The 27,545-nt window shown below is 34.2% G+C and overlaps 5 protein-coding genes across 5 annotated transcripts; 1 reads left to right on the top strand and 4 right to left on the bottom strand.

The window, feature by feature from the left end:
- Window positions 1–364: 364 nt before the first annotated feature.
- LOC145032339 (WD repeat-containing protein LWD1) lies at window positions 365–1,712 on the top strand. Its single transcript, XM_078981113.1, has one exon. It carries the CDS (start codon window positions 477–479, stop codon window positions 1,560–1,562), a length of 1,086 nt encoding a protein of 361 aa, XP_078837239.1. The 5' UTR covers window positions 365–476; the 3' UTR covers window positions 1,563–1,712.
- A 129-nt stretch (window positions 1,713–1,841) lies between these two features.
- On the bottom strand, window positions 1,842–4,242 carry LOC145032340 (Cysteine proteinases superfamily protein). Its single transcript, XM_078981114.1, has 10 exons — window positions 4,066–4,242; window positions 3,374–3,642; window positions 3,190–3,263; window positions 3,000–3,054; window positions 2,838–2,912; window positions 2,677–2,750; window positions 2,486–2,534; window positions 2,310–2,394; window positions 2,171–2,227; window positions 1,842–2,082 (listed from the first exon to the last, which is right to left on the bottom strand). The coding sequence occupies exons 2-10, from the start codon at window positions 3,587–3,589 to the stop codon at window positions 2,036–2,038; spliced, it is 732 nt and encodes a 243-aa protein (XP_078837240.1). The 5' UTR covers window positions 3,590–3,642; window positions 4,066–4,242; the 3' UTR covers window positions 1,842–2,035.
- An 8,806-nt stretch (window positions 4,243–13,048) lies between these two features.
- On the bottom strand, window positions 13,049–17,272 carry LOC145032338 (magnesium transporter, putative (DUF803)). The gene is made up of 14 exons (XM_078981112.1): window positions 16,904–17,272; window positions 16,108–16,380; window positions 15,933–16,017; window positions 15,776–15,837; window positions 15,596–15,681; window positions 15,436–15,509; window positions 15,211–15,313; window positions 14,995–15,123; window positions 14,794–14,893; window positions 14,565–14,684; window positions 13,993–14,083; window positions 13,853–13,913; window positions 13,569–13,671; window positions 13,049–13,444 (listed from the first exon to the last, which is right to left on the bottom strand). The coding sequence occupies exons 2-14, from the start codon at window positions 16,198–16,200 to the stop codon at window positions 13,226–13,228; spliced, it is 1,326 nt and encodes a 441-aa protein (XP_078837238.1). The 5' UTR covers window positions 16,201–16,380; window positions 16,904–17,272; the 3' UTR covers window positions 13,049–13,225.
- Window positions 17,273–18,066: 794 nt separating this feature from the next.
- Window positions 18,067–22,277, bottom strand: LOC145032337 (DEAD/DEAH box helicase). The gene is made up of 12 exons (XM_078981110.1): window positions 21,507–22,277; window positions 20,904–21,375; window positions 20,636–20,770; window positions 20,419–20,543; window positions 20,192–20,331; window positions 20,037–20,107; window positions 19,792–19,953; window positions 19,612–19,698; window positions 19,324–19,497; window positions 19,185–19,229; window positions 18,693–19,049; window positions 18,067–18,505 (listed from the first exon to the last, which is right to left on the bottom strand). Exons 1-12 carry the CDS (start codon window positions 22,211–22,213, stop codon window positions 18,404–18,406), a joined length of 2,577 nt encoding a protein of 858 aa, XP_078837236.1. The 5' UTR covers window positions 22,214–22,277; the 3' UTR covers window positions 18,067–18,403.
- Window positions 22,278–23,510: 1,233 nt separating this feature from the next.
- On the bottom strand, window positions 23,511–26,109 carry NUDX13 (nudix hydrolase homolog 13). The gene is made up of 6 exons (XM_078981109.1): window positions 25,832–26,109; window positions 25,644–25,735; window positions 24,616–24,727; window positions 24,437–24,520; window positions 24,199–24,348; window positions 23,511–24,118 (listed from the first exon to the last, which is right to left on the bottom strand). Exons 2-6 carry the CDS (start codon window positions 25,712–25,714, stop codon window positions 23,870–23,872), a joined length of 666 nt encoding a protein of 221 aa, XP_078837235.1. The 5' UTR covers window positions 25,715–25,735; window positions 25,832–26,109; the 3' UTR covers window positions 23,511–23,869.
- Between the last annotated feature and the right edge of the window lie 1,436 nt (window positions 26,110–27,545).

The following is a 27,545-nucleotide window of genomic DNA, read 5'->3' as shown; positions in this document are numbered from 1 at the left end:
TATTAGAAAATCCAAATGAAATTAGTTTAAAATTAGTTTAAAAAGACCATGAAAGCCAAAAAATCAAGATTTGAAAAAAACATCATAAAAAATGTATTCGACAACACCAATTTGCAGTTTTATCTTTTTTTTAAAAATGTAATCGACAACACCATTTTGTAGTTTTATCTTTTTTAAATATATGGATTTTCGTTTCGGAACAAGAAATATAAAACTGAGGGTATTATTGTCGCAATAAAAGTTTATCTAAAAGTAATCATTTTTTCTAACATAAATTAAAATTAGATGATTAAAATGATATAAAAATAATGATTTTTTTTTTAAATGTTATATAGCACTATAAATTATAACAATGGATTTTAGGCCTTTAGCTTTACTCGTAAAAGTAGCATCCAAAAATTGCAGATAGGGGATTATCCCAATCCCTGATTCCGATTTAGGTTTAAAGTTGGTGAGGAAGAAGAATCGGAGTAACCATGGGAGCCAATAGCGATCCCAACCAAGATGGATCAGACGAGCAACAGAGACGTTCTGAGATCTACACCTATGAGGCGCCATGGCATATCTACGCGATGAACTGGAGCGTTCGCCGTGACAAGAAGTATCGTCTTGCCATCGCCAGCCTTCTTGAACAGTATCCAAATCGTGTTGAGATTGTCCAACTCGATGATTCCAACGGCGAGATTCGATCCGACCCCACGCTCTCATTCGAACACCCATACCCGCCTACCAAGGTCATCTTCATCCCTGACAAGGAGTGCCAGAAGCCTGACCTCCTCGCCACTTCCAGCGATTTCCTCCGCATTTGGCGAATCTCCGAAGACGACGATGGCGGCGAAGACGACAATACTCACAACGGCACTGGCAACTCTCGTCGGGTGGAGATGAAGAGTCTGCTCAACAACAATCGCAACAGCGAATTCTGTGGTCCGGTGACGTCCTTTGATTGGAACGAGGCGGAGCCCAAGCGTATAGGAACATCCAGTATCGATACTACCTGTACGATTTGGGATATTGAGAGGGAGACCGTTGACACGCAGCTCATCGCTCACGATAAGGAGGTTTACGACATCGCGTGGGGCGGCGTTGGTGTTTTTGCATCCGTCTCCGCCGATGGCTCCGTGCGAGTTTTCGATCTCCGGGATAAGGAGCATTCCACGATCATATACGAGAGCTCCGAGCCTGACACACCGCTTGTACGTCTCGGCTGGAACAAGCAGGACCCTAGGTACATGGCTACCATTATAATGGACAGCGCCAAGGTGGTTGTTCTCGACATTCGTTTTCCAACACTTCCGGTGGTGGAACTGCAAAGGCACCAGGCCAGCGTCAACGCCATTGCCTGGGCTCCACACAGCTCCTGCCATATCTGCACCGCCGGTGATGATTCCCAGGCTCTCATCTGGGATCTCTCTTCCATGGGTCAACCTGTTGAAGGTGGATTGGATCCCATTTTGGCGTACACTGCTGGTGCTGAAATAGAACAGTTGCAGTGGTCATCTTCTCAACCTGATTGGGTTGCCATTGCTTTTGCATCCAAGCTTCAGATTCTTAGGGTATGATTGTGTATCAACAGTTTGGTGTTATTGTAGCTTCGTGTTGTGTGGTTCTAATGATTTTTAGATTGACTTCTCTATATAGCTTTTCTTTTGGGAATACATTGACAGTTGCTTTTCTCCTGTTTTCCCAATTAAGTGTTTTTCGTTTTCTAATCTGTGCATAGTATTTGCTTTTCTAGTCCAATTTTTATCATACCAACAACATTAAAAAAAAAAAAAAAAAAATCTTAATGAGATTATTGATCACTCTTATGTAGTTACAAACGGACTACAAAAAGCAGATATCTCAAAGCTATATATGGTTTTATAAAACAAATGCATTACAATTTTTACAATAATTCGACATTTGTTTATTGGTGTATATAGATGAACATATATGTGGGGGGTATTATGCTATTACATTCAGATAAAAAAAATAAAAGTAAATTTAAACAAATGTTTAGAGTCTCCTGTCCTGGATGCTATGAGTTGTGTCCTTAAAACAGCCAGTGCTTCTTCCTTGGCTTCTGCTGCACCACAGCTTCTGCAAAATGAGAAACCATAATTAGTTATAGCATTGTACTTTGTAATTTTTGGATTCTTCCCAAATTATAAAAGCAAAGAGAATGGACCTCGAATTTCATAGAGTGAGTTGTAGTGCACTTCAGACCAAAAGCTTAGCCACAGTTCTGTTTATATATAAAAAAAATCAGACAAATTTTAAAGAAAATAAAAAGTTGATGTGCGACAGAATGATAATGAATGTAATACCTCGCTGAGGCGTCTGTTGCTGTGGAGTAATTTCTATAAAACAGGTGTCTCTGAATGAAGTCAAAAGACATATCTTTGCAGCAAACTACATGTATAGAGAAAAAAAATCATCAAATCTAATAAATAATCTGAACATATAGTAATATATATTTATAAAAATGGTATAGAGTAGACACCCTATCAGCAGCTGCTTGTAGAGTAACATGATCCCCCCATTCACCTGTTCTGTAAGTGCCATGAATAATTGAATATGATGATTTAGTTACAAAAACATATTACTATAAAAGAAGCGTATCATTATTATTGGCATTGCCATATAAAACATGCATGCATAAGAGAAGTGACGACCGCGTATGAGGTATCCTACTTGGATATTTTTTTGCAATATTTCTTGTATTTCATTGGAACATAGCCTTCATATAAAGCACGACACTCCTTCAACTGTGTCACAACATCACATCATTAGCGAAAATCAGAAAACTCATTTTACGTCACATTTTAAGTAACAATTAGTACAGAAGAGCTAACCTGCTTCACAACCTCCTTTCGGACATGTTTGTGATACTCAGGTGACCTGTAAAGCTGGTCTGAAACTGCACGGAACTGACATACATGGAAAAACAAATTAAATATAAATAATCAAGGATAAAAAAAATATAATATATTTAAAAAAAATAGACACACGTCCACCTGGCAATTTCCGTCACCAGAGACCCTAACTTCATATAAACCATAAACGTGTAACCTGAACAAAGATAAACACAGATGATCCAGTATCCACACCCAGCAGTAATAGAAGAAAAAGATGATTTCTCATATTATTTATAATAAACATTGATGATTAATTTACAAACACAAAGCAACCAAAATAAATGCATACCTCTGACTCAATCGTTGATGATCCAAACTGGCGTCACTTATATTAGGAATGAAGGAATTAATCCTTGGGATGTGCTGAAATTTTCAAGGAAAATAAAATTATATAAGAAGCAGTGTTCAAAACTTCAAATAAACGACTTGGTCAATCAGAAGCTTTGACCTCTGAATCATCAAATTCATCATACCCGAACTGGTTCCAGGTTGGTAAGGCGGCGACCAACTGAACCATCTAATTTAGCATACTCTTCAGACAATACAACAGCAATCATCCCATCATCATCAACATCAACATCCGGCTGACTGCTTAATGAAGTTGAGCTAGAACATTCACCGACACTTGGAGCCTGAATATGATCTGAAGATGAATGCCCTTCGAAGGGAGGGGTTCCGTTTCTCATCATCCACAACGATCACGGAGTTGAGATTCTGTATGTCAACTGCAAAACCCCAAGTCCTGCAACCAAAAATAGCTTTCAGACATCATTCAAAACATTAAACATTTTGAATAAATTGATAAGCTCGTCTGATCATCTCCCCCAAATAACATCCCAACTCAAAATCAAAACCAAGAAGGGATGTCAATAACGCTCGTCTGGTTATATTGAGTTGAATTTCAAATAAAATGGAAACCCCACGAGATGCCATACCACTCCGTTCAGATCCAAGATAAGAGACGTAATAATTACGGAAAGATAGAGACAACGAAGGTATAAAAAATTAGGGCATCACATTTGCCTATAAGAATTTGTTTCAAATAAAAGTCAAATTCGTTCTCGGATCATATTGTATAGAAATGATTAATTGAAAAAAGTAACGCGTAATCCATTGAGAAACATAATAATTGACATAAGAGATACCCTGCGATTATTAAGCTTACCTTCCGGCGAATAATGTGGGGAAAGAAGAAAGAGGGGAGAAATGATGAATCTTTAACCAAAACGAGGGAGAACTAAAATCAGATAAGCTGTCGTTCAACCGGTAATTGACTTTCAGGATTTGTAGGTGGGTGGTGGCAAGGAGCAACTGCAAACTGCAATAGAGATTCAAAGGGGCCGAAGAGAAGAAGAAGCAAATAATGTTGATTTGGGCCCCCTCTAAATCCAATGGGCTAGACTTCCACTGATTTGATGTTTTAAAATAGAAACTTTCTCATTGCTTTTTATTATTTAGTAGGTTAAAAAAAATTTAAAAATTCAATACTAAAGTATATTGAAAATGATTGTCAATGTGATAATGCATTTTAATATAACTTTAAAAGTATTATAGTAAAATAGTACAACTTAGTGAACAAGTTTATTAAAAAAAGTTATAATACGAAGTTCTAAACATTTAGAAGTTTGAATTTATAAGAAAAATAAAAAACTATTAAAAATTTAAAATGTTCATTTATTTTTTAAATTTAAACAAATAATTTAAATAAATAAACAAAAGAAATAATTGGGTTTTAATTTAGGAATTTTGAAATTAAAAAGAAAGTTGCATTAATAAAATTGATATATATTTATTACAATTATTACAATTAAATACTATGTATAATTTAATAAAATAGAAAAAAAAACCATAAAATGACTTGTGGAAAAGTTTTAATTTTATAGTCTCAAAATTACATGTGACAAAATGAATGAGAATGTGATATATGATAAAAATATATATATTTTTATTTATTAGAGTAGATTTGAGATTATTTATATTTTCACATAATGTATATCAGTAAAAGAAAGTTTTTTAAATTTTAGATATAATTATAAAATAAGTATTCTAAAAAATAGTTGATTAAAATCCATATAATGATAACTTAACTTGTTTGATTTTGTATATATTAGGCAATCTCAAATAACTTAATTCAGAATTCAAATTTTAAATTTATAACATATCTTGATTTAGTTTAATTTAAAAAACTGAATTAATAGAGAAAAAATATGTGAGACTACCACATGTCAATATTTGAATAAATGATAATTTTTTGAACTAATACTTCTATATAATGATACGTGCTACAAGTTATTTGTATGTATTAGATACTATAGATTTTCAATCAAATTTTATAACTTTTTTAATTTAATTCAAGTGTGTTGTTTTTGAAGGGGGAAATAGGTTACTAAAAACTTTAATTTGGGGGGTTAAAAATCTGATGTATATGGGAGAAAATGAGACTTTGCAACAAAATAAATAAATAAATAAAATAAGTGGAAAAGAAAATGATAAAGCAAAACGAAAGTGAAAGGCAAACAATAATATTATTGGCAAACAATAATCTTATGAATCTGTATATATAATGAATATAAAGGTTTGATGATATATCGATTTTGTAAAATGTTTAACATAAAATATTTCGTTTAGTCTTATTTTTGTTATTCAAATATGCAAAGGTTGTTCGCCTTTTACCTTTTGTTTTGTTTTAAATATTTATTATACAAGTTTGTTGCCCGTTAAAAAATTGATGATACACTATTATATAATATTTTATAAAATTTGGTACAAAGAATATAATAATATATTATGATTTTTTTTCATATTTATATAAACAACTTCAACAACCATTATTGTTATAAATTTTTATTTATAAATTTGTCAAAAAAATCATGTTTGTGTTGTCGGACTTTTTTTTAAGCATTGAAACTTTTTTTTTCAAAATTGTTTATCACTAATAAAGTTTGAATAAATATAAATTCAAAAAAACTAAAAAAATAAAAAATAAAGATATATGTGTTTTTTAGGCTAGAAGATGTATGAGACTTTGGTCCACATCTGCATCAAGAAGATGACGTGCAGATATATTTAGGTCTCCAGTCTTCAAAAAAACAAACAGTCTACGAAGACTAATGTCTACACGTGGTCTGCGCCGCGCAAACAGAAAAGACCAAGAAGATTTGCGGACAAAAAAAAACAAAATATAATGTGGGACCTAACAGACACCCAACTTGCCCCAATTTCAAGGCTCGAGCATCCATTAGGTTAGATGTAAGTGTCTTAGAAGATATTAAACGTCTTTTCATACTCGATTAATAGAAATATTTAAACTATGTAATGTATATTTCTTACTTGTAATAGCAACGTGCTTATAATGTGTATGGATCTACATATATTACCCGTCGATAAGGAAAAGCAAATTATGTTATTTCCGACAATTTACCATTGAAACATTACTACAGAAATGGTTACTGGAAAAAACTAAGATTTACAGAAACGGTCCCTATACGAAATACTTATAGAAACAGTCCCTATGAGATTTACAAAGCTAAAAAAACAGTCCCTAGAAGAAATTAAGAATTACAGAAATGGTCCTTATAAGAATTAGTCGTAAATGATCGTTGTAAGAAATAATTACAAAAATACTTCATATGTAATCACGATATTACAGGGAGGCATTTAATTTTCAAAAAAAAAATTACAAAAATATATCTACTTGATCACAAACTTATAGAAATAGTCCATGGAAAAAACTAAGATTTAGAAAAGAGGTCCCTATATGAAATAGTTACAAAGATAGTCCATGTAAGATTTACAAAGTTACAAAAATGGTCTACAGAATAAATTAAGAAGTACATAAATGGTCCCTGCAAGAATTACTTACAGAAATGGTCACAAAAATAATTACAAAGATAGTCTCTATATAATATCGATATTATAAACATTATTGTTGTATAATAGCAAGAAAATAGACTCTGTATAATATCAAAATCAAAGAAATGATCCTTAATGTAGGACTATCCTACTTGGTAGAAGCGTTGCCTCTTAGGGCATCTCTAATGATGCCTTATTTATAACTTATTAGTATCGGCCTTTATTTTTTTAGACAAAATTACACAGATGGTCCCTGTGGTTGGCACGAGAGACCAAAGATAGTCCTTATGAGGAATTTTGGACGAGTATGGTCCCTGTGGTTCCAAATTGTTGCACGAATAGTCCTTATGACATACTCCGTTTAATTGTTGTCGTTTATCTAAATCACGTGACCCTCACACGAGGGTATTTTTGTCATTTGCTTATCCCTTCTCTCTCATGATCTGCAAAAGATAGTCCCTTTCCCTATAAAAATTAAACCCCCATCACTTCCTTCTTTATTTATCGTCTCCTCTATTCTCTCTTCTCTCTTCTCTCTTCTGTGTGTTTGTAAGAAAATTTGCATAAGAATGGTAAATTGTTTTTGTGGAAGGCAAGCGGTGATAGTGACATCATGGACGGATCTCAACCCAGGGCGTAGGTTTTGGAAATGTCCTAGCAGTTGCGGTTTCATTGCATGGTTTGATGAGCCCATGTGTCGAAGGGCTGTGGCTGTCATTCCAGGTTTGCTAAGATCCAAGAACAAGCTTCAAGAATCTCTGCTGCAAGCAAGTTTGGAAGCAAAAAAAGTGAAGATGATGATAGTTTTTAGTTGGGTTTTCTTTTTCATGTATGTGTACAAAAGATGCTAATAGTATTAGTCTGAAGATGATGGTTCTTTTGCTTGTGGGTAGATAGATGATGGTTCTTTTGCTTGTGGGTAGAATCAGATATTACTATTAATTTGAAGATGATTTCGTTTTTTTGTTTGTGATGTAAGAAATGTTCGTATGTATGAATGGAATGCTTTTTATTTGGGAAACTTTTAGTCTGCAACCATTGAAAAATATTGGTCTGGAACGTAATGAGTGTAAAATATTGGTTTGCAACTTAATGAACTATCCAGATCCATTAAAGTATTAAAAATGAAAGTTAAAGGTTTTTATAGGGTTTAGACCATTGTAGTATAATGTGTGAACCATTGTAAAGCCATAACAACATTAGAAACGTTCAAAAATAAAATGCAAACTTTTGCATAGTCATAAAGTTCATTACATAACCTTAAAGTGCAAAGTCATAATACCAAAAAAATATCAAAAGAGCTTGCAGACTAATGTATCATAACCAAAAGAACCATCTTAGTCTAGCACCCTGTGTGAACCATAATACCAACAAAAGATAAAGACACACAATAACCAACTTAGTCTGACCTTTCTAAGGTACCAAAACAAACAACACAAAAGACCTTTCTAAGGTTCCATAACAAACAACACAAAAGACAACAAATCAAACTTTTTCCTTCATTTTGGATTTATCCTTTTTTCCATCTCCCTGCTTCTTTGCCTTGCTAAGCTTCTTGCCCCCTGCCACCACATTTCTAACTTCAGTTTGTCCCCCTTGTCCCTTGCAACTCCTAGAGTTGTGACCCTTGTTCTTGCATTTGCTACAAGTAACTGTAAGGAACTTCCTGGTCAAACTTTTACCTTGATTATTTGGTTCTTCAGTTTGAGCTCTCTTTCTCTTCTTTTTTGGTCTCCCTACCTGCATAATTAATAAATTATAAAACAATATAAACGTATAATAACTTGTAAATTGAAAATTATTTACCTGTTTAGTATGTTTGGGGGGTGTTAGTGTTGTGGGGCAATCTGACTTTGGCCACATACTTCTTCCATTGATTGGTTGAACTTTGTACTTGTACATTTCATTCCATGTGCTTAACCTATAACATGGATGTACCCACTCCTCAAGAGGTGGGACATTTTTTGCCCCATGCTCAACCTTATCCCAAATGGCACTAACAAGATGAGAGCCTGGTATCCCAGTGATCTCTGTATGCCTGCAACTACAGTTCCTGTCCCTCCAATTAACCACAAATTGTTCCCCCATTGTCCCAGTAACTTGAGTCTTCTCAGCACCATTAAATATGCAAGTGTATTGAGAAGCATGTTTCTTAACTCCATCTAAAAGTTTTGTGGCTGTTGGGGTAAGAGGCCCTTGAGACTTATCTATCACATTTTGCACAATACAAATTCGTTTCATTAAGTATTCCCTAATATATTCTAAACATGTAATTATAGGTTTGTCTCGAGCATCTAACAACTTTGAGTTGAAAACTTCACATAAATTATTCAACAAAATATCTGTATGTGCTCTTCCTGTACAATGCAACAAAATATCTTATAAGAATCTGTCAAAGTGTAAATCTTCCTTGAATCTGTCAAGGTGTCTAACTGTTATATAAGGGTAAATATACCTGAAATATGTGCTCTGGCCCAATGTTTGGGTGGAATTTTCTTTAACCAATCACATGCCTTTGAATTGAACTTGTTAAAATCTTCCATGAATCTGTCAAAGTGTCTAATTTGTTGTTGCTGTTGCACATTCCCATAAATGATCTCTGTGCTCCTTCCCCCTCCATTGTAGCTTCATGTTTTCGTGAATATGTCTTAAACAAAACCTATGTTCAGCGCTAGGGAATAGGTTGGCAATGGCAGGTAAAATCCCCTAATAAACAAGTAACAAAAATGTTATTTTTTAAAGGTAGCAGACAAAATTACACAGATGTCATGAACAAGTATCATAAGAAGACTAACCTTTTGCCTGTCAGAAATAAATGTGAAGTTTGAATTTGTAGACAGCTCCAAATCTTCACCTAGACACTCTAGAAACCAACTCCATGAGCTTATGTTCTCGGCTTCAACTATGGCATATGCTAGTGGGTAGATCCCATTATTGGAATCAAGACCCACAGCAGTGAGAACCTGTCCAGGGTAAGGTCCCTTCATGAAAGCCCCATCGAATCCTAAGAAATCTCTTAAACCTGCCTTAAAACCCAGTTTTAATGCACCTAAACAGACATAAATTCTCTTAAACATCCTAGTTTCCAAGTTTGCATTTGGTTCACTGTATACATCAATCTTCACAGTTGTTCCTGGGTTGCACTGTTGTAATTCTAGTACATAATCCCTGAGAAGGCTGTATTGCTTTTCATAATCTCCGTGAACATGTTTCTGTGCAAGCTGTTTAGCCCTAAAGACCTTCATTCTTGACATCCCCACCTCGTATGTCTTTTGTAACTCTACACGCAAAGCTTTGACTGGGATAGTTGGGTTTCCTTCCACTTGTTGAAGAATGGTGGTTGCAAGAAACTTAGAAGTACACGCTTTAATAGATCTTGACTGCACACATCTATGCTCATGAACCAAAGTTTTCACCATCCAATCGCTTTCTTCATCAGATCTAGAAATTAATACCACCCAAGGGCATGTTGCTTTTTGTGAACTGACTGTTTTGTCCTTGCATTTGATTCTACTTTTTGTCCATGGCCCACCTGTCATTTCTGGGACCACACCCCTGCATTTTGCCCTAATTCTTTGTTTATCATTTTTTGCAAAATAAATGTTTCTCCTAGTTCGAATTGAATGCATTTTAATGTAGTCCTTCGCTTCTGATGAGGACTTAAATATTTGACCCAGATAGAATGCAGTTTCATGTACTACTCCTGATGAACACGTGGTTGGTTTGTTTAACCTTCTCATTAACTTCTTCCTCTCATCTTCTTCTACACCAGCTGATTCAAACAACTGTGTATCTATCACTTCCAAATCGTCATCAACTGTGACATCAGGTGCATTGAATGATTGGTGGTTATCTAGATTTGGAAAAGAATAAACACCACTGTGGAATTCTTTCATATTCACTTCGACATCCTCCACCATATTAAGTTCATCCACTAAAAAGTCACTATCCTCGCTTATACTTCCATTGGTACTAGTCTCATCACTAATAGCATCTCCAATTTCTTCATTGTCCCCCATCTGTTGGTAATCATCGTCCCCCATCTGTTGGTAATCATTATGATCCATATAAAAGAAAGGATCAAAGTCTTCTGAAGGTCCAACATCTTGGGCTTTGTTAAGCTCCTCACTTGCAGGCTGAACTCCAACATCTTTCAATACATCTCTATCAAAATGTCCAAAAGGTACAACAGACCTAGAATAGTCATAGTTCTCATTCAAGTCCAATTTTCTACTACATGATCCTACCTCTGTACTTGTAAACTTTTTTCGATTGAGTTCCGGAGAAATAGGCTCATTGATTTCTTCCAATACGACCTGATTTGGAGACATAAAGTATGTATGGAGTCTAGTAGTTCCATGTTCAGTATACACCATAATCTCTTTATGATTAGCGACATGCTTACTTAACAAAAGTACGTCTGAGTCATTACCTAAAGGAAGTAACCCATAACCGATTTCAATCTCTGGAATCAAGAAGTGGTAGTAGATAGGCTCACCGTTGATATAACCTATCTCCTTCATCATATCGTCTAACTCATGTACGGAGAACACGTCCATGTCTACGTAGTCAACATAGTCAATACTCCCACCAACGTAACGTCTTCCTGGGTATTTTGTGAACATACCCCCATGGTGAATCTTGAATGTGCAAAAACTACTTAACTCAACTGAAAAACAAATAAATAATGATATGAGGAAAGAATGAAGTCTCAAAATTGAATGTGCATAAATTACTTAACAAAATTGGAAGTTGTTAACTGATCACTCACCATAAGCTTTGATCAGGTCAGGATTTTCTGAGAATTTTGAACGGACATTCCACAAAGTTAGAACCATCGCAAATGATGAAGATGAAAACCCTAGTTTCCGTTTGATGTTTTGCAGTGACGAAGATGATAAACCAGAGGAGAAAAGAAAGGGACGATTTCTTGGGGCAACGTAAATGGCAGCTGGATGTAAGGATCATTTATGTATATGATCATTTCGTGTAACAAAGCAAAAGATGAAAATACCCTCGTGTGAGGGTCACGTGATTTAGATAAACGGCAACAATTAAACGGAGTATGTCATAAGGACTATTCGTGCAACAATTTGGAACCACAGGGACCATACTCGTCCAAAATTCCTCATAAGGACTATCTTTGGTCTCTCGTGCCAACCACAGGGACCATCTGTGTAATTTTGTCTTTTTTTATATATAGCTTATTACCATTGGAGCATAAAACTTATTTGTTTTTTTTATTGACTACTTAATATATATTGAGTGGTCAATATACTTATACGCTTTGTACTTATACGCTTTGTACTTATACGCTTTGTCATTTAACACCCTCATACTTTAGCTATATTTCATTTTACCTTCCTAAATATATTTTAGTTTTAAATTTTTTTTTATCTATTTACTAATTAATTATTTATATTAAATATCTAATGACATTTCTTATATGGAATACAAAATTATAATGATCATATATTTTTTTCAATGTTTTTTTAATCACTATTCCTTAATAGTTTTTTCATGTTAATTTTTCCGAACGATATTTTGTAATATACTTATTTTGAATGAACTTATTATAATGTTTTTAATAAAATTAAAATACATGTGTTTAAGTGAAGAATAATTAAATAAGTGGGTTTTATAGAACATTTTAGATAGATATCGGTAAATTAGTTAAAATTTTATAAAAAAAAAAAGCTATTTTAGGAGGTCAGCAATTGGAGTGGTCATTTAGTCATACGTTAATTTATTATAATGAAGATGTGGCAATAGCTTGAAATCATAATATGCCTTAACGATCGAAGATGCTCTTAGATTGAAGATCTCTAGCTCTAACCTAGACTTGAACAATTTCATGATATTAACTTTTAACCATTAACTTCATCATTAAAAAAAATAATAATAATAATAATAATAAATAAATGATCTATGCGTAATATTATATGGAAAAAAATAAAAAATAATAAAAAGAAGCCCTTGATATTGTAGAAATGGTCCCCACAGAAAAGTGACAATTCGGAAATAGTCCTTGTAAAATATCAAAAGTATAGAAATTGTTTTTATGTAATACTAGTAAAATTACAAAACAATCTATATGACAAAATTACACTCATTAACTCTAAGCAATAGCAAAATTATAGAGATTATCCATATATGACAGAACATTGCAAAAATCAAGTCGAAGACAGAGAGTTAATATATCCTTTTAAATTTTAGAAGACGTGAAATGAAGTCTTAAGTCTTAACACATCACATGTATCCTTAAATAAGAGGTGACGGAACGTATACACTTACACTTTTTAAGTAAGAAACAAAAAAATTTTAAGAATCAAAGAAGATATACATCCAATCCAATCAAATCCAATTCAATCAAATCAAATCAAATCAAACAGCTATACAACACGTGGCAGTGTCGGCTACCTTTTTCCCCAATAACACTACTACAAGTACAAAGTACAAACGCTAGTTACTAGTTAGTCCTCCTCACTTGAAGTAGTATCCAGCATATTTACAGTTTCGTCCTCCACCGGAATCCTCCCCCACCCCGACGGACTTCTCAACGACAACTTTGACCGGTGTTCACCTCCGACACCTCTAAAGCCTGTGATTTTTGAGGAAACCATGGGCATCGCAAGAACCGATGAAGCATGCATGGTATCATCCCCCATACCAAGCAACAGTGTGCATGTACTCTGTACCCAAACCAAAAATTGGAAATTTTAATTTTTAAGAAGAAAATAATAATTTGGATTCCATCTTTTTGTATCGATGAGGATGATGCCCATCTGTATCTGGAAAGAAAAGTCGGACAAAAACCTTTGCTTTCACCATGGCTGCTGTCGCTTTTGTTGCCATTACTCTTGCCAGCGACTTCATGTCCTTGATTTGCAGTTGCGACTCTTCACATGGCTTCGACAACCTTTCATTTTCAATACATACAAGACTTTCTGTTATTTCCCCTTTTTGTTTTTTTTTTTTTTCTTTATATCACAAAAAAAAAAAAAAAAAAAAAAACTACATATGTTTGGGAAATAACTCTAGCTTCTTGATGTTTGATTGATTTGATTGTGTTGTGTGTTTATCAAACTAATGTCATGTACCTTTCTGTTTCAGGGTTGACATGTGATGAAGCCACGGATGATAAGGGACTTTCCTTCACTTCTGTTAAAAAGAAAAGAAAATGAATTTCCGATTTTGACCTTGCGATTGTGAAGTAAATGGATTAGGTTTAGTTTATTACCTTTCGAGTCGTCGGGTGCCAGCAATGAAATTCCTATGAATACTGAAATCATTCCCAGAATAAACATCGCCGTCCTCAAGGCGTCAAGTACCTGATCATATACAAACAAACAAGTAATGTTAATTATTTTGTTTTTTACTATAACCTACCTCCCTTTTTTATATTATTAATTCTGGTTGTAAGCTTTTTATATCTACTTATACAAAAAAACTAGTCTTTTTAGTTTGAGCATATTCTATTGTGGATGATTTTGGTTTTTTATCATTAATTGAAAATTATTAATTAGAGAGTACAATGTCATCCTAAACATAAACTTTTTTAATTTTTTTTAACGTCGTAATTTACAATTTCAATTTATAACTGTTCACAACAGCCAATTATTCTCAACATCACTTTTAGACACAAGAATAAAATGTTCATTCAGTAAGTCTTTGTTTATGCAACACTTACTCCAAACAAAAATTATATCTGTACAACACAAAACGAAGAAGAAAAAGAAACACCCCTTAAAGACTTTCCCTATTAAGTCTTATGAGAGAGAGAGAGAAAGAGAGAGAGGTGAGAGAGAGAACCTGATATTCTTGGAAATACACAAATCCAGTACAAATTGAGAAAAATGTCCAAGCTATCTGAAACATGGGGACTATAAGTATGGCATCAAACTGTGATAATCCTTCGTTCAACCTTGCCATCTGTAGATATATGGTATACATAAAAACAAGTCAATACATATCATCCAAATTTTTCACTAATAATAATAATAATAATAATAATAATGTTAATATTATTATTTATCATTACCCAAAATCCAGCTGTACATAGAAACAATAAAAGAATCGAATACGTGAACCAGCTATCCAAACGATATGAACTTGACATGGACAGTCTTAAAAGATTTGAGCTGAAAAAATAACACAAATATTCCATTCATTAATACCAAGTTTACCAAATTAAAGCCAACAAATCACATCATGTAGCAATGTAGCATTAAGAAAAACTCACAGAGACTTTGCAAAGAGAACTGAACATGATCCTATGGCTCCTGAAACTACAGCAAATGAAAAAGGAAGCAGTAACTTCCAGTATCTCATAAGATCCTTCCCTGGAATAGCAAGCAACAATTCTCCTCTCCTGTTTAATGTTAATCCATCCCAATTTATCAAATTAATTAAATGAAGTGATTTTTTAGGGGAATATATTTCGATTTGAAGAGCTTACCTGTATACATAATGATGCATGAGAACCACCACCACCAAAAGCAGACAGTAGAAAAGGAATGTAATGTTGCTGTACTTTTCTGCCAACTGCTCCTGTGTGTAAACTGTAAAATTCACATACACAATATTAATAATCACCATAAGAATTTTAATTTCCCTAAACTTTGAATAAGAATTTGAAAAAAAGAAAATGTGTAAAACCAATGTGGTATATGGTATACCATACCAGGTGATTGGTGATTGCCAAAAGCAACAAGGAAGATGTTTCCAAGAACAATAAAAGTTGTGGCGACTAATACTCTGCATAAAAAAAAGCTACAAATGTTAGTAAAAGTTACTTTCAGAACATATAACAAAAAAAAGATGCAGATTAAAAAAAAACATACTTTACAGTGACTGTTTTCTGTAAGACGAAATAGGCAAACGCGATGTTTGACACAAATTGTATGGATCCCAATGCTGCAAGAAGTGACTGTGAAAACACAAGACAATAGAATACCTAAATTACAAATTTTGGATTTAAAATGTTGCTTTGAAATGATTTTGAAGCTGCAAAATTCACATACCTGAGCAGCATATCCAAAGGAAATAAAGTTAAGGGCATTTCCAAAAGCGAAAAATAGAATACCTGTGAACATATCGATATATACTTAGAAAATAAATAAAAAATAAATAATGTAATAGAAAGAATAGACACAAAAGAGCAGAAAAATTAAAGTTTACCTATTCTCCAAGATTGGAAGCTTATGACAGGCCTCAGTAGTGTCTTTCCATTAATCCCTTCAACTAACAGAGCATGTCTTTCTCTCTACAATGTTTTAATTACAATTCAGATTAAGAAAAAAGGACGATTGCATTTACTATTTTGACCTATTTTGTGAATACAAGCATTAAGTACCTCGTCATGGCCCAATTTAAGAAGATTAGTTCCGAAGTTAATTGCAATGCTTCCAAAAAGGTTAATAAAAGCTCCAACCACCCACTCGCCCATAGATTAAAAAGGTCTATGTGACAGAGGTGATTGTTTTTAATAAATGCAATGAAAGTGGCGTCTAGAGATCTCCAATAATCAGGAGGTAGTAGTCAGATGAAGGAACTGAACAACAAGAACACTTTCTCTAGCATCCATCGGTGAGTCCACTTGGTGTTAATTGGATGAGAATTGAATCGCCTGCAAGATGAACATGTTAGTTCAGAACCAATTAGAGCATATTAGGTTTGGAAACTAATATCGCGGTTGATTCGTGTTAACATTGACGAAAAACAGTTTGAATGTATGATAGCTGTGACACTAGTAGTCTTGATGATAACCAAAGCCAAAACCCTTGATGGGGTCAACTAAACGACTAACAATCAAGTAACAACGCGTTTACCTCCAAAGGAACAAAAAAGCCGATTTAGGGAAAGCAAAAGAAAATTAGTTGATTGATTGAAAGAGAATAGAAAAGAAACAAATATGATCGTATTCGTATCAGATCCCATGTTAATATACAACAATCTAACAGCTTTAGGGATGATATAAATTGTCTAGAAAATGACTACCGATTTAGGAAATTGAAAGGGTAGGTAACTGTATCGGCTTGAAATCGAAGAAAATTACAGATCCCAGGTCAAATCCAAGAAAATGCGTCGGGTAATTGTAAGAAACAAAGAGAAGTCAAAATGAGAGTTGCCTGCAGGGAAGATTACGTTACCTCAGGTGTGAGAAAACAAGAAGACAGCTTGCTGGAAACCAATATGCTAACGTCGAACACGATCTTCCGGGATCAAGGAGGATAAACCAAATCTGGGAATTTGTTTACAGGTAGTATTTTCAAATTTAGCACGAATATATGATCAATTATACACCTCCAAGATTTGAATATGAAGGGCGACCCAACAAAATTAATATTTTCGGGGAAACAAGGATGCGAATCAAACAAGAATTTGAATTGAAATTGAAATTGAAATTGAAAGAGAGAGGAGGTGTTTTAGACCAGGGGTGAGGCTGGTCTTTGTGTCGAATGTCGATGGGTAAACGATGTCTTTGGTCGCATTGGGTGGCTTTTGCATTTTGCAAGGCACACGTGATTTCCCAACGCAGCCGTCGGCGACCTCAACAACAACAATTCGTCCCCTTTAGGGCTAAAATTACCAAATTAGCCCCACATTGTCAAACTCGATTGACTACTCTTCCAAGTTTCTTAATTGACTTTCTTCATTACCTAGGGGCTATAAATTAAATTGTTTCATTTTGAAGCCAAAATTTTAATTGCTATTTTTAGAGTTATAATTATTTTACTTATACAGGCAATGGTATCTGAGAAGTGGTATTTATCTTCGATTCAAGTAATTAAAACCCGTTTAATAAATGATGTAGTTTAAGAATAGATTAGATTGTGTTTTGTTGATAATAAAATGACATGCCAATTTTGATTTTTAAACGTCACAATAGATTGTTCAACCTATTCAAATAAAGTTGATACCAACGTATATGCATTGACAAAAAAAATTCTAGAAAATATGGTATTAAAACTTTTGTTTACTTTATATCCATCCATCGTATGAAAAATTCGTCTTAACTGAATACACATTATGCTAACGGCCCAAAACATCTTATTGCAATGAGATAGGAGATGTAGATGTCCATTGTTATACGGTTGAGGCCTCCCTCCATAAGGGGAGGTAAAATTTTCTTTTATGCATAAACTAAACATTTCTTAAATTTTTGCAAAACCACCATTTTGTAATTCTCCAAAGAAATATAAGATAGAATATGCTTTTTTGGTAGTCGATGATAACTATATCATAAGCTCAAATTAACAACTTGGAGTTGGATTATACCCTAATCAAACAACATTTTGCATATTACTTCACATAAATAATAAGACTCCTAAAATTTCATAAATAAAAAAATCTATGATGATAATTACAATAAGCCAACAGTTGAGCTAATTAGTTACAAAACATATTCCATATATTCACGGAACCATGACCCAACCCCCATATGTGGCCTATCCTGTGTGCATACACCCTATCACTAGCATGCATCAGCATCAGCATCAACATCAACATGCATTGTTAATGTTTGGGTTCAGGTTTCATCTACACAACAGAAACGGTCAGGTTGGGTTCGTTTAGGTTAGTTTATGCCCGATTCGTTTTGGTTCCTTATGGATCATCTTGATTACACTCCGTGAACGTGAAGCGTCCATTTAGTATCTTATAAGGGCTGGTAACGCAGAATGAAGTTCTGCTAACAACTGGAATATCCAAGTAAGAAGCTGGTCCTTTGGTAGATCAATAAGTAATTCCGCCTATAAAACAACACAACACATCACAACTTTACCTTATACTTTATACTGTGCTTGACATGCATTGGACTCTGACTCTGACACTGACTATCTTAGATTGTGAGTGTGAGTGACAGGCCCACCCAAAAATGCCCTCCTTGAATATAACAAATATAACGGGGCGAAAGGAAAGGGGTGATTTGTATTGTACCTTAATTTGGCCTGCTTGAAAAGCAAGCATGTTGCGGTGAGTGTCGGAAAACATGGCGTCTGTGATCATCTTGAATACTTGTTGGTTCATGTTTGTCATCATTACCACGGTTTTTCCATTAACATAGATTCTAGTGATCCCTATATCTGCTGCCATTCTTTTCACATAAAGTTTTTTCAGTAAAGATTCCATGGCGTAAGGCTCTTTTCCATATTGCCTCCTGAGATCCACTGTAAACTGTACCAAACTCCACGTATCCTTTTCTGCAGCCTTTTCTGCATCCTTCACTACTTCTATAGGATTGTCCAGATAATTTATATACTCCGATGACAGACGAGGGTTTATGTCCAATTCAAGCTGACATAATAAAAACAACATACAACAGATAATTAGACTGCTTTTACCCTGAAAATTATAAATGCCCATTCTTATAATGAAGTTGATTTTCAAAGTACAATATTGTAATAGTAAGATATGGTCCACTTAAAATACCTTGACGGATTTGAAAGAAACCGGATGAGTTCGATGCACATCAACCTGGTTTTGGACATGAGAAAGACTCTGAAACTAAGTCAACAGGGACAAAACGGTAAAATGCACAAAGACAGGAGTGAAGGAAGAAACACAATACCATGGACAAGCTCTCGAAAAGCATTTCAAAGAAGAGATCGATGCCTACATTTCCAATATCTCCTGTTTGTTGCACACCAAAAATATTACCAAATCCCCTAATTGTCATGTCTCTTTCTGCAAGTTGCAACCCTTGACCAAGGTCACCACATTCTTCAAGAGCTTCAAGCCTTTTCTGAAGTGTTGCAAAAGATTGTATTTTACCATTTAGAGATCATAAAATGCAGAATTAACAATGTTGTATACAGAATTATTAGTTGTGTTGACCAAGGAAGAGAAGACCATGTACCTTTGCTGCTGGAGTAAGCAACAACTTGTTGGGGTAGTATAGATGAGCATGAGCCTCCTTATTTGACCTTCCTACCCTTCCACGTAACTATACCAACAAAGTTATCAAATAAGAAAAAGATTAGACGCATACATAATGACTAGAAAAAGTCAACTATATCTATCAGTAATGACAAAATACCTGATAGAGTTGTGCAAGCCCAAATTGCTGAAAGTCTTGGATTATGATGGTGTTAGCATTTTGAATGTCAAGCCCACTCTCTACAATATTTGTAGAAACTAGAATCCTGATTTCTCCTTCCACAAATCTTGTCATTGTTTTCTCCAATCGTTTCGAATATAGCTGTGCATATAAATTTAAATGGTTATATTATTTCATTTGTTCTGCAATTGATGTACTACAAAGCATAACAGCAAAATGTTTACCTGTCCATGAGCAAGGGCAACTTCAACATCTGGAAATGACTTCTCAAGAAATGCCAGAACCTCTTCAAGACCTGTGGATGATAATCAATGAGCTGAAGTGAAGTAATTGCTTTGTCTTGAAATACTTTTAAAAAAAAGGTCAAATCATTTGTTACCTTGGATACGTGGTAAAACATAGAAAACCTGGCCTCCACGATCGAGTTCAAACTGGATTGCTGATATAACTTTTGCCTCACTATACTCTGAAAGATGGGTTTTTATAGGAACTCTTTGAGGAGGTGCTGTTGAGATCAAACTGAGGGAAAAGAAAGGGTTACAGAAAAGTTTGATCTTTATTGATTTCAGAAATATGCTGACTATGATCAATTTTCTATGATGTTACCTGCAATCACGAAATCCAGTTAATGCTAAATATAGGGTTCTTGGTATAGGAGTTGCTGAAAGAGTAAGAACATCAACTGAAGTTTTCATTGAAGCAATCATCTCCTTCTGTTTGACACCAAACCTCTGTATACCACAAAATCAGGCATCCCTTCATATCAAAAAATCAAAGGGTAAGGATGATTATCAAAGATTGGTAAATGGAAAAGGAGGTAAACCTGTTCTTCATCAACTATAAGAAGACCTAATCTATCATATGAGACACGACTTCCAAGAAGTGAGTGGGTTCCAATAATAATATCCAGTTCCCCATTTCTGATCATGTGAAAGTACTCCTCTCTTTCTGATGCAGTCTGCATGCTGTAAAAGGTTAGGTTCATTGCAATGTCGGTATCTTATACAGAGAATATCATGAAGCTATTTCCAACATATTACACCCTAAAAATGGTGTAATTTAAAAGAGAAAAGAAGAAAGATTATTTTCACCTGAAATCTGCTCATGAGCCCAACCCTGATGTTGGGGTAATTGGAAAATCTCTCTGATATAACACTAAAATGCTGTTTAGCCAAAACAATGGTTGGTGCTAATACCATTGCCTGCTTTCCTGATGAAACCACATAAAAGAGGGCACGTTGAGCAACTTCAGTCTTGCCGAACCCAACATCTCCACAGATCAATCGATCCATTGGTGTTTCTCTCTCTGTCAAATCCTTCTCAACATCAATAAAGGCCTGTAACTGATCAGAAGTGGGATTATGGGGAAATTGAGAAGCAAATTCAGCCATGGCAGGGTTCCTGGGGTATGGGGGTCTCCTCAGTCTTAGCCTGTTTAAATACACCTCCATCAAATCAACAACCATTTTCTGAATTGCAACCTTCCCTTTGATCTTCCTCTTTTCCCAAATACTTGTGTCCTTCAATCTGCCCAGACCTCGAGGTGCTGAACTTTCATTTGGACTGCAAAAAAGCATCCCACACCATATTATTTAGGACTCAGTTCCGCTACTATAAGGAAAACAAAGTTTCGAAATAGATGACAGCGTATGTAAATTTGAGTTAATAATCAAGTTGAAGAAGTATATACATACAGATTATAGCGATAGAGGAATCTAGAGGCTTGCTTAACAGGAAGTTTAGCCACTCCATCAGCATACTGAATGTAAACGTAGTCAATTGGGGTAGTTTCGCCGTCCGGGATGCTTGGTCTGATCGATATAAAACGACCTATGCCAACTTTCTTATGCACAACATAATCACCTTCTTCAAGAGTAAACGGATCAACTTTGTAACTGAAATTAGCGTCACCGTTATTGGAACCGCCTTTTCTAAGCATATGACCCTTTTTCAACTCCAGCAACCCCCTTTGCTGCTGCTGTTTCACCATTTGGATGTACTTATCAACCTCTTCATTCGATACATCGGCACTGGAACCGGAATCCGACTCAGTGTTGGGCCTCCCGGAAGCTCGTCTAGAGTATTGTTCCTTGAGAATTCTGTCGTTGAATATGGAAATGGGGTCAGTGTCAGATTCCTGGCTGTCAAAACGAGCAATACGATCAGGACCAGTAGCGATGGCACTGAGAGCAGTGAGGGATGGAAACTGAGAGGAGGAAGAACTGTGGCGGCGAAGGAAGTCATGGTTATTAAATGGAGAAGAGAGAATTCTACTTCCTCCTCTGAAAAATGGCGTCCATAATCTGAAAGAAGAAGCATAATGAAGGAGCGGGGGAGATGGATGAGGAGGAGGAGGAGAGGAAAAGCAAGCTAAAGGTCTGATGATAAGAGTGGCCGCCATGGCCAGACAACAGGTACTTAACGAACAAGGGGCTCCGAAAGCCGATAAGCCGAGAAGGCAGGAGAGGCGTTAATAAACAAATAGATTAACAGAAATATAAATTTATGAGCAACACTTTTAGTCCTTTAAGATATTCTATTTGTAAACTTGGTCCCTGCTTTAGTATTTTTAGGTCTGTCAAATCGGATTATCGTGTCGTGTTTTTGTCTGACACGACACGACACGACAATGTTTTTTGTAACACGAACACGACACGACACGATGTCGTGTTTTTTTTCACTAACACGAAAACGAACCAAATAAAAAACGACAACACGACACGACAAAGATAATATTACATAACTATTGTTTTATTTAATTCATATTTAATTATATATAACACGATAAAAACGACAAACACGAAAACACGACAAATACATGCTCAATCGTTTCAATTTCGTGTGGATTTGTAAACACGAACACGACACGACATCGTGTTTTTTAAACTTGACACGAACACGACACGAAAACGAATTCGAATTTTGATTTCGTCCCGATTTCGTTTCGTGTCGTGTATTTTTGTCATGTCGTGTCATAAATTGACACCCCTAAGTATTTTATAACAATCAAGTATCTATCATTAACAGCTTTCGTTAACTGAAGAGCAACATAGCTAAATTATCATCTTGTTTTATAACAATCAAGTATCTATAATTAACAGCTTCCGTTAATTGAAGAGTAACATAGCTAAATTATCATCTTGTTTGATAAATATGATTCGTATCTTCAGTCAATAAAGGCTATCAATAGTGGTTTTATGAACAACGCTGATTGGTAATCTAAAAAAATACCTTCAAATTAATTGAGTTTTTAATTCAAAAAACGGTTAAATTTTACAGAAAATTATAACGATGAAAACCAAACAAGGGTTTAGCCATCTCACTATCATGGGTCATTTCCTGTCATCAAGCGCCGTTTTTTATGCAAGATTAGTAATACCACTAATCTTGAAACAAAGTTACCAATTTAAAAGCAAGTTTGACACTCAACATCTAAAAGTGACAAAGTAATCTAAGACCTGGTTTCTTTTGTTGTCTAAATAAGTTATATTTTTAAAAAATATATATGAGAAAATGATTCCATGTTTTGGAAAATGAAAAAAAAAAAAAAAAAAAAAAAAAAAAAAAAAAAGCAAATTTGTAAAAGAATCAAAGGCTTTATTTTGTTTGTTAAGTCGTTCAATATGTATACTTTACTGGATTAAATCATGTTTTTATTAAGTCCATTAAATGTCATCTTGCAGTCAAAGATATACCAATGAAGAAGGAGCGCATATTGCTCATTTCACACACACATGCTACAATGTATCATTACCCAAACTCTACAACTTTGGTTAAAGTTTAAAACACAGACAGGTTTCTGCCTTACACTACTAACACACAATTAACATGATATTGATCGATCGTCTTGCAGTCTCTAAGGGGCTATACATACATCTGCATCTCCAAAAGTATGTGCAAGAAAAACAATACAAGATACAATTGCTTATTATTCCTACTCATTCACAAACCCATTGCTACGCTTCATCAGCAGCTAGCAAGGTAGAGAACAAGACATGCAAGCATTTTGTCAAACACCTGGTGTGCAAGTGCAAATTGCAATGCACGGAAGGAGTGACTAGAGGAAAATACCAGCAGGAAGCATGATGCCATATGAATTAGCGATAGCCATAGTCATAATAGGTCCATTGACATGGCAATTTGTTGACATCAGTTGACAATCTTCATCTTCTTGTTTAATTGTCTTGTCTTCTTTCATTTCTATCAGCTTGTTATTATTTCCCTTTTCCACCACTCTTTGAAATTCTCTCAATGCACTCTGCATCCACTCATAGCGACATAATACAAATGCTTCTTCAATCGCCACCTATATTATAAATGTACAATGCTTTAATAATTAATACAAAGAGATGAATCCAAAGTCAGTTGCTATTTCTTGATGCTTACCCATTTTCTGCTGCGGTTACTTTGTTCAGGCCATGCTTTAAGCTCCTCAGTTACCTCTAATGCAAACATGTATCCTTTGCATCCCCCTTCCTCACTACAAGCTTCCTGTTTGCTCTTGCTTCTAAACTCCCACACTCCAAGTGCCTTTCCCTACATGTCAAAATTACATAATTATCCCTGTTTCTTTATTTTTTCTCATCAAGTGTATTAAATATTTTAGACATTTGTTTGGCCTTACTTTAAGAACTCCTCTTACTCCAGCTTCCTCTAAGGCTTCACGACATGCAGCTTCTTCAACTGTCTCATCGCTCTCCCATCCACCCTGTAAATATATGTATTAGTACAATCAAATTCAAAACAATTATTTACAAATCACTTTATATCAAAAATTGAACAAGTGAAGAAGAGATTAAGTACCTTTGGGAATACCATATCATTACGATTTGGTGAAGATACCATCAATACTTCTATTCTCTTATCTTTATCATTGTGTTGATCTTTAGTCTTCACCAGTCTGTATGGAATACACCTGTTGTACATAGGTTTATAGTAAGCACATAGTAGAAAGAACATGGTCTGTTATAGAGATTGATTATAAAAAAAACATATATTTTTACTTTTACGTGTTACAACTAATTTGTAACAAGGTAGGAAGAATCTGTGGTAGAATATGCGGGATTCATTGTAATTCAAATTATACTACCACCATCAATGATATAATCCACCGCTTTTAATTTTGTAAAGTCAACATTAACTCTTGAATAGAAGAAAGCAAACCGCAGAAGCATATCATAGCATATCCACATCGTGCTTTGGTTGCAAGAATTTTAAAAAAACAGGGTTATAACAACTCAATTTTCCATGTTATTCATGCCGATAATATAAAATTGTTATATATTTCTATAAGCTTTTTGTTTTCTTGTGAAGCTAACAATGACTGAATTAAAAACTTTCGGCATGTTTTGTCCTATTCACAAGCAAAATCTTTTGCTATAGTTATCCAATATGGGCAAAGAATCTTTTTAATTGCTAATTCTTCTTGTCACAATTATCGAAGTAGGCCCCTGCCCTTGTAAGGGACGATAAGGAAACGAGTCGGTGATGACTCATTTTAATGGTGTGACAAATCAAACAGTAATTTTATATATTTTAAGGTTACGTCTAAAATCTTGTTAATGGAAACTTGCTAAAAATTATTAATAATCACTCGTCTATGAGTACGAGAACATGATTGATTGATTGCGGGAGATGGAATAGAATTGCAATGATTTCTATCTTTGGATCTCCCATTTTAAGCAAATTTTGAATCCAAGTCAACAATATTTATGTGGATTTCTAAATCAATGGATTAAGCATGAGGTATTCTAATTGGGACAAAATGTGGAAGAGGTGATAATGCCCAAAACAGAACGAATTTAAATATCATAAACGAATAGTAGAGATACCCGGAAACAAGGCGAAGATTGTTGTCGTAACGCTGAAGATGGCGACCCGTTCTTGCTACAATTGATGACATGATCGATAAACCGAAAGAATCCTTTCAAAAGTAAAAGTAAAATGGATCATTCATTCATTGTAATTTGGAATTTGTAATTTGCAAGTAACAAAACCATACAATACAACAGGAAGATACCGTATTCGAGGGTGGGGAAGCAAAATCAAAATGGGAAATCCATGGCGATTAGGTGAGCATCAAGAACTGAAATCAAGCTCGTGAATCAATTAATGGAGGGCGTGTGCAAATCAGATCGAAAGAAACGAAACAATATAATAAATATGAGAAAAAGATGTAGGGAAGAAGATATGGAGAGGGATTCATGGGGGACCGTTAAATAGTTGTAGTAAATTGTGCATCACAATTCATATATAAATTTGATTTTTGTGAACTCCCTCCATGGATACATGAATGTTGATGTTGATGGTTTGCAGGCATAACTACAAACTACAAACCCAAGGCGTTTACTTGGGTCAAACCCTCTTGGAAGGATGTGATGAGATGGGCAAAAAAATTAATCATTAATCATTCAATTCCATTCTAATTATTATTAACGTTTTTAAAACACGTCAATAACCAAATTATTGAATTTCATAAAAGATTCTAAATAATGCATCTCTAAATTATATGCAAAAGTGATGATAACAAATCTTTAAGGTCGGATTTGGTTTATAGATTTTATAGAATTCTGAAGGAATTTAAATTAAAACTTCAACAACATCATTGTATTTAATTGAAAATTCATTAGAACTTTTTTTATGAAGTCTATTGAATTCCGTGATCAAGTGATTTTATTACAAGAAAAAATAGTTATTATCTTTTTTTAACGGTAAAATTATATATTAAAAAAATTCAGCAACCGGACAAAAGTATAATTAAAAAGGACAAAAATTCACCTTAAGGTAATTCTATGGTCCGAAATTAGCAAGGTGTTATGTTTGATGCAATGGCGTGTCACCCATCACTACCACAAATTAGCAAGAACTATATCTAACAATGTTAACCACAAGAGTAAATTGATTTATGATTATGTGTTGTTCTATTGTTTTAACTATTAACAATAATTGAACATGTCGTGAATAAAGTATATGGCCTCACGAATAATTCGGGCGCCATTAGTTTTCCATATGATATTGTTATTGTTAAATGGCCAATTTTTTTTTAATTTAGTTTATCTTGTCGTATATTACCCCTATATTGTAATATTTAAATGGGACTTAGAAAGTGAGTTATCTACTGTAATAAAAGACTCAACCAAGTGACCAACTTTTGGCCTTGTCTTTTATTAAAAATAGAAAGAATGTGAATTTGTACTAATTTGACAATAACAACATGCACATCCACCCATTTCATGACACGACAACAATAATGGTTTACTCCTTTCTAGACATAGACAAAATCCGAGTTAATACTCATTATCATCTTATGTTAAATAGAATTAAAAAAATGTCATGTCTAAAAATGACAAAAATATTAAATCGCACAAGCAACAAAAACTGAATTTATATATATATATATATATATATATATATATATATATATATATATATATATATATATATATATATATACTATTTTATAAAACAAATCTCACTAATCACTAATAAAATAATATTAAAATTTAAACAAACTCCTATAAATCTTTTTTTCCAAGATTTTGATCAAATTTTTTTTCATCCAAATAAATACTCAACATCTTATAATTTGGTCATTTCATGATTTTTTTTTTTTATTTTTAATATGACATGTTTCCTAAAACAAACTAATGATTGAATTGAAAATAATCATTCTCCATTGAAAAGAAATTAATTGTCGAAACAAACTATTTGTCGTCCGCCGCTTTGCGCGGGTA

Source organism: Lactuca saligna, chromosome 2, assembly GCF_052625555.1.
Source record: "Lactuca saligna cultivar CGN05327 chromosome 2, ASM5262555v1, whole genome shotgun sequence".
NCBI classification, from domain to species: Eukaryota; Viridiplantae; Streptophyta; class Magnoliopsida; order Asterales; family Asteraceae; genus Lactuca; species Lactuca saligna.
This window is presented reverse-complemented; position numbering and strand designations above follow the sequence as displayed.

Coding starts and splice junctions, on each gene's coding strand:
- LOC145032339 (XM_078981113.1), top strand. CDS start 477: ATGGGAGCCAATAGCGATCCCAACCAAGATGGATCAGACGAGCAACAG.
- LOC145032340 (XM_078981114.1), bottom strand. CDS start 3,589: ATGATGAGAAACGGAACCCCTCCCTTCGAAGGGCATTCATCTTCAGAT. Junction 3,055..3,189: donor CATCAACGATTGAGTCAGAG/GTATGCATTTAT, acceptor ATCTTTGTTCAG/GTTACACGTTTATGGTTTAT. Junction 2,395..2,485: donor TACAAGCAGCTGCTGATAGG/GTGTCTACTCTA, acceptor CTATACATGTAG/TTTGCTGCAAAGATATGTCT.
- LOC145032338 (XM_078981112.1), bottom strand. CDS start 16,200: ATGGGCGAGTGGGTGGTTGGAGCTTTTATTAACCTTTTTGGAAGCATT. Junction 15,124..15,210: donor ATGCATCATTATGTATACAG/GTAAGCTCTTCA, acceptor AACATTAAACAG/GAGAGGAGAATTGTTGCTTG. Junction 13,914..13,992: donor GGCACCCGACGACTCGAAAG/GTAATAAACTAA, acceptor TCTTTTTAACAG/AAGTGAAGGAAAGTCCCTTA.
- LOC145032337 (XM_078981110.1), bottom strand. CDS start 22,213: ATGGCGGCCACTCTTATCATCAGACCTTTAGCTTGCTTTTCCTCTCCT. Junction 20,771..20,903: donor GGCTCATGAGCAGATTTCAG/GTGAAAATAATC, acceptor TACAGCATGCAG/ACTGCATCAGAAAGAGAGGA. Junction 20,332..20,418: donor ACTGGATTTCGTGATTGCAG/GTAACATCATAG, acceptor CTTTTCCCTCAG/TTTGATCTCAACAGCACCTC.
- NUDX13 (XM_078981109.1), bottom strand. CDS start 25,714: ATGTCATCAATTGTAGCAAGAACGGGTCGCCATCTTCAGCGTTACGAC. Junction 24,349..24,436: donor GAGTAAGAGGAGTTCTTAAA/GTAAGGCCAAAC, acceptor TTTGACATGTAG/GGAAAGGCACTTGGAGTGTG. Junction 24,119..24,198: donor GTAACCGCAGCAGAAAATGG/GTAAGCATCAAG, acceptor TTTATAATATAG/GTGGCGATTGAAGAAGCATT.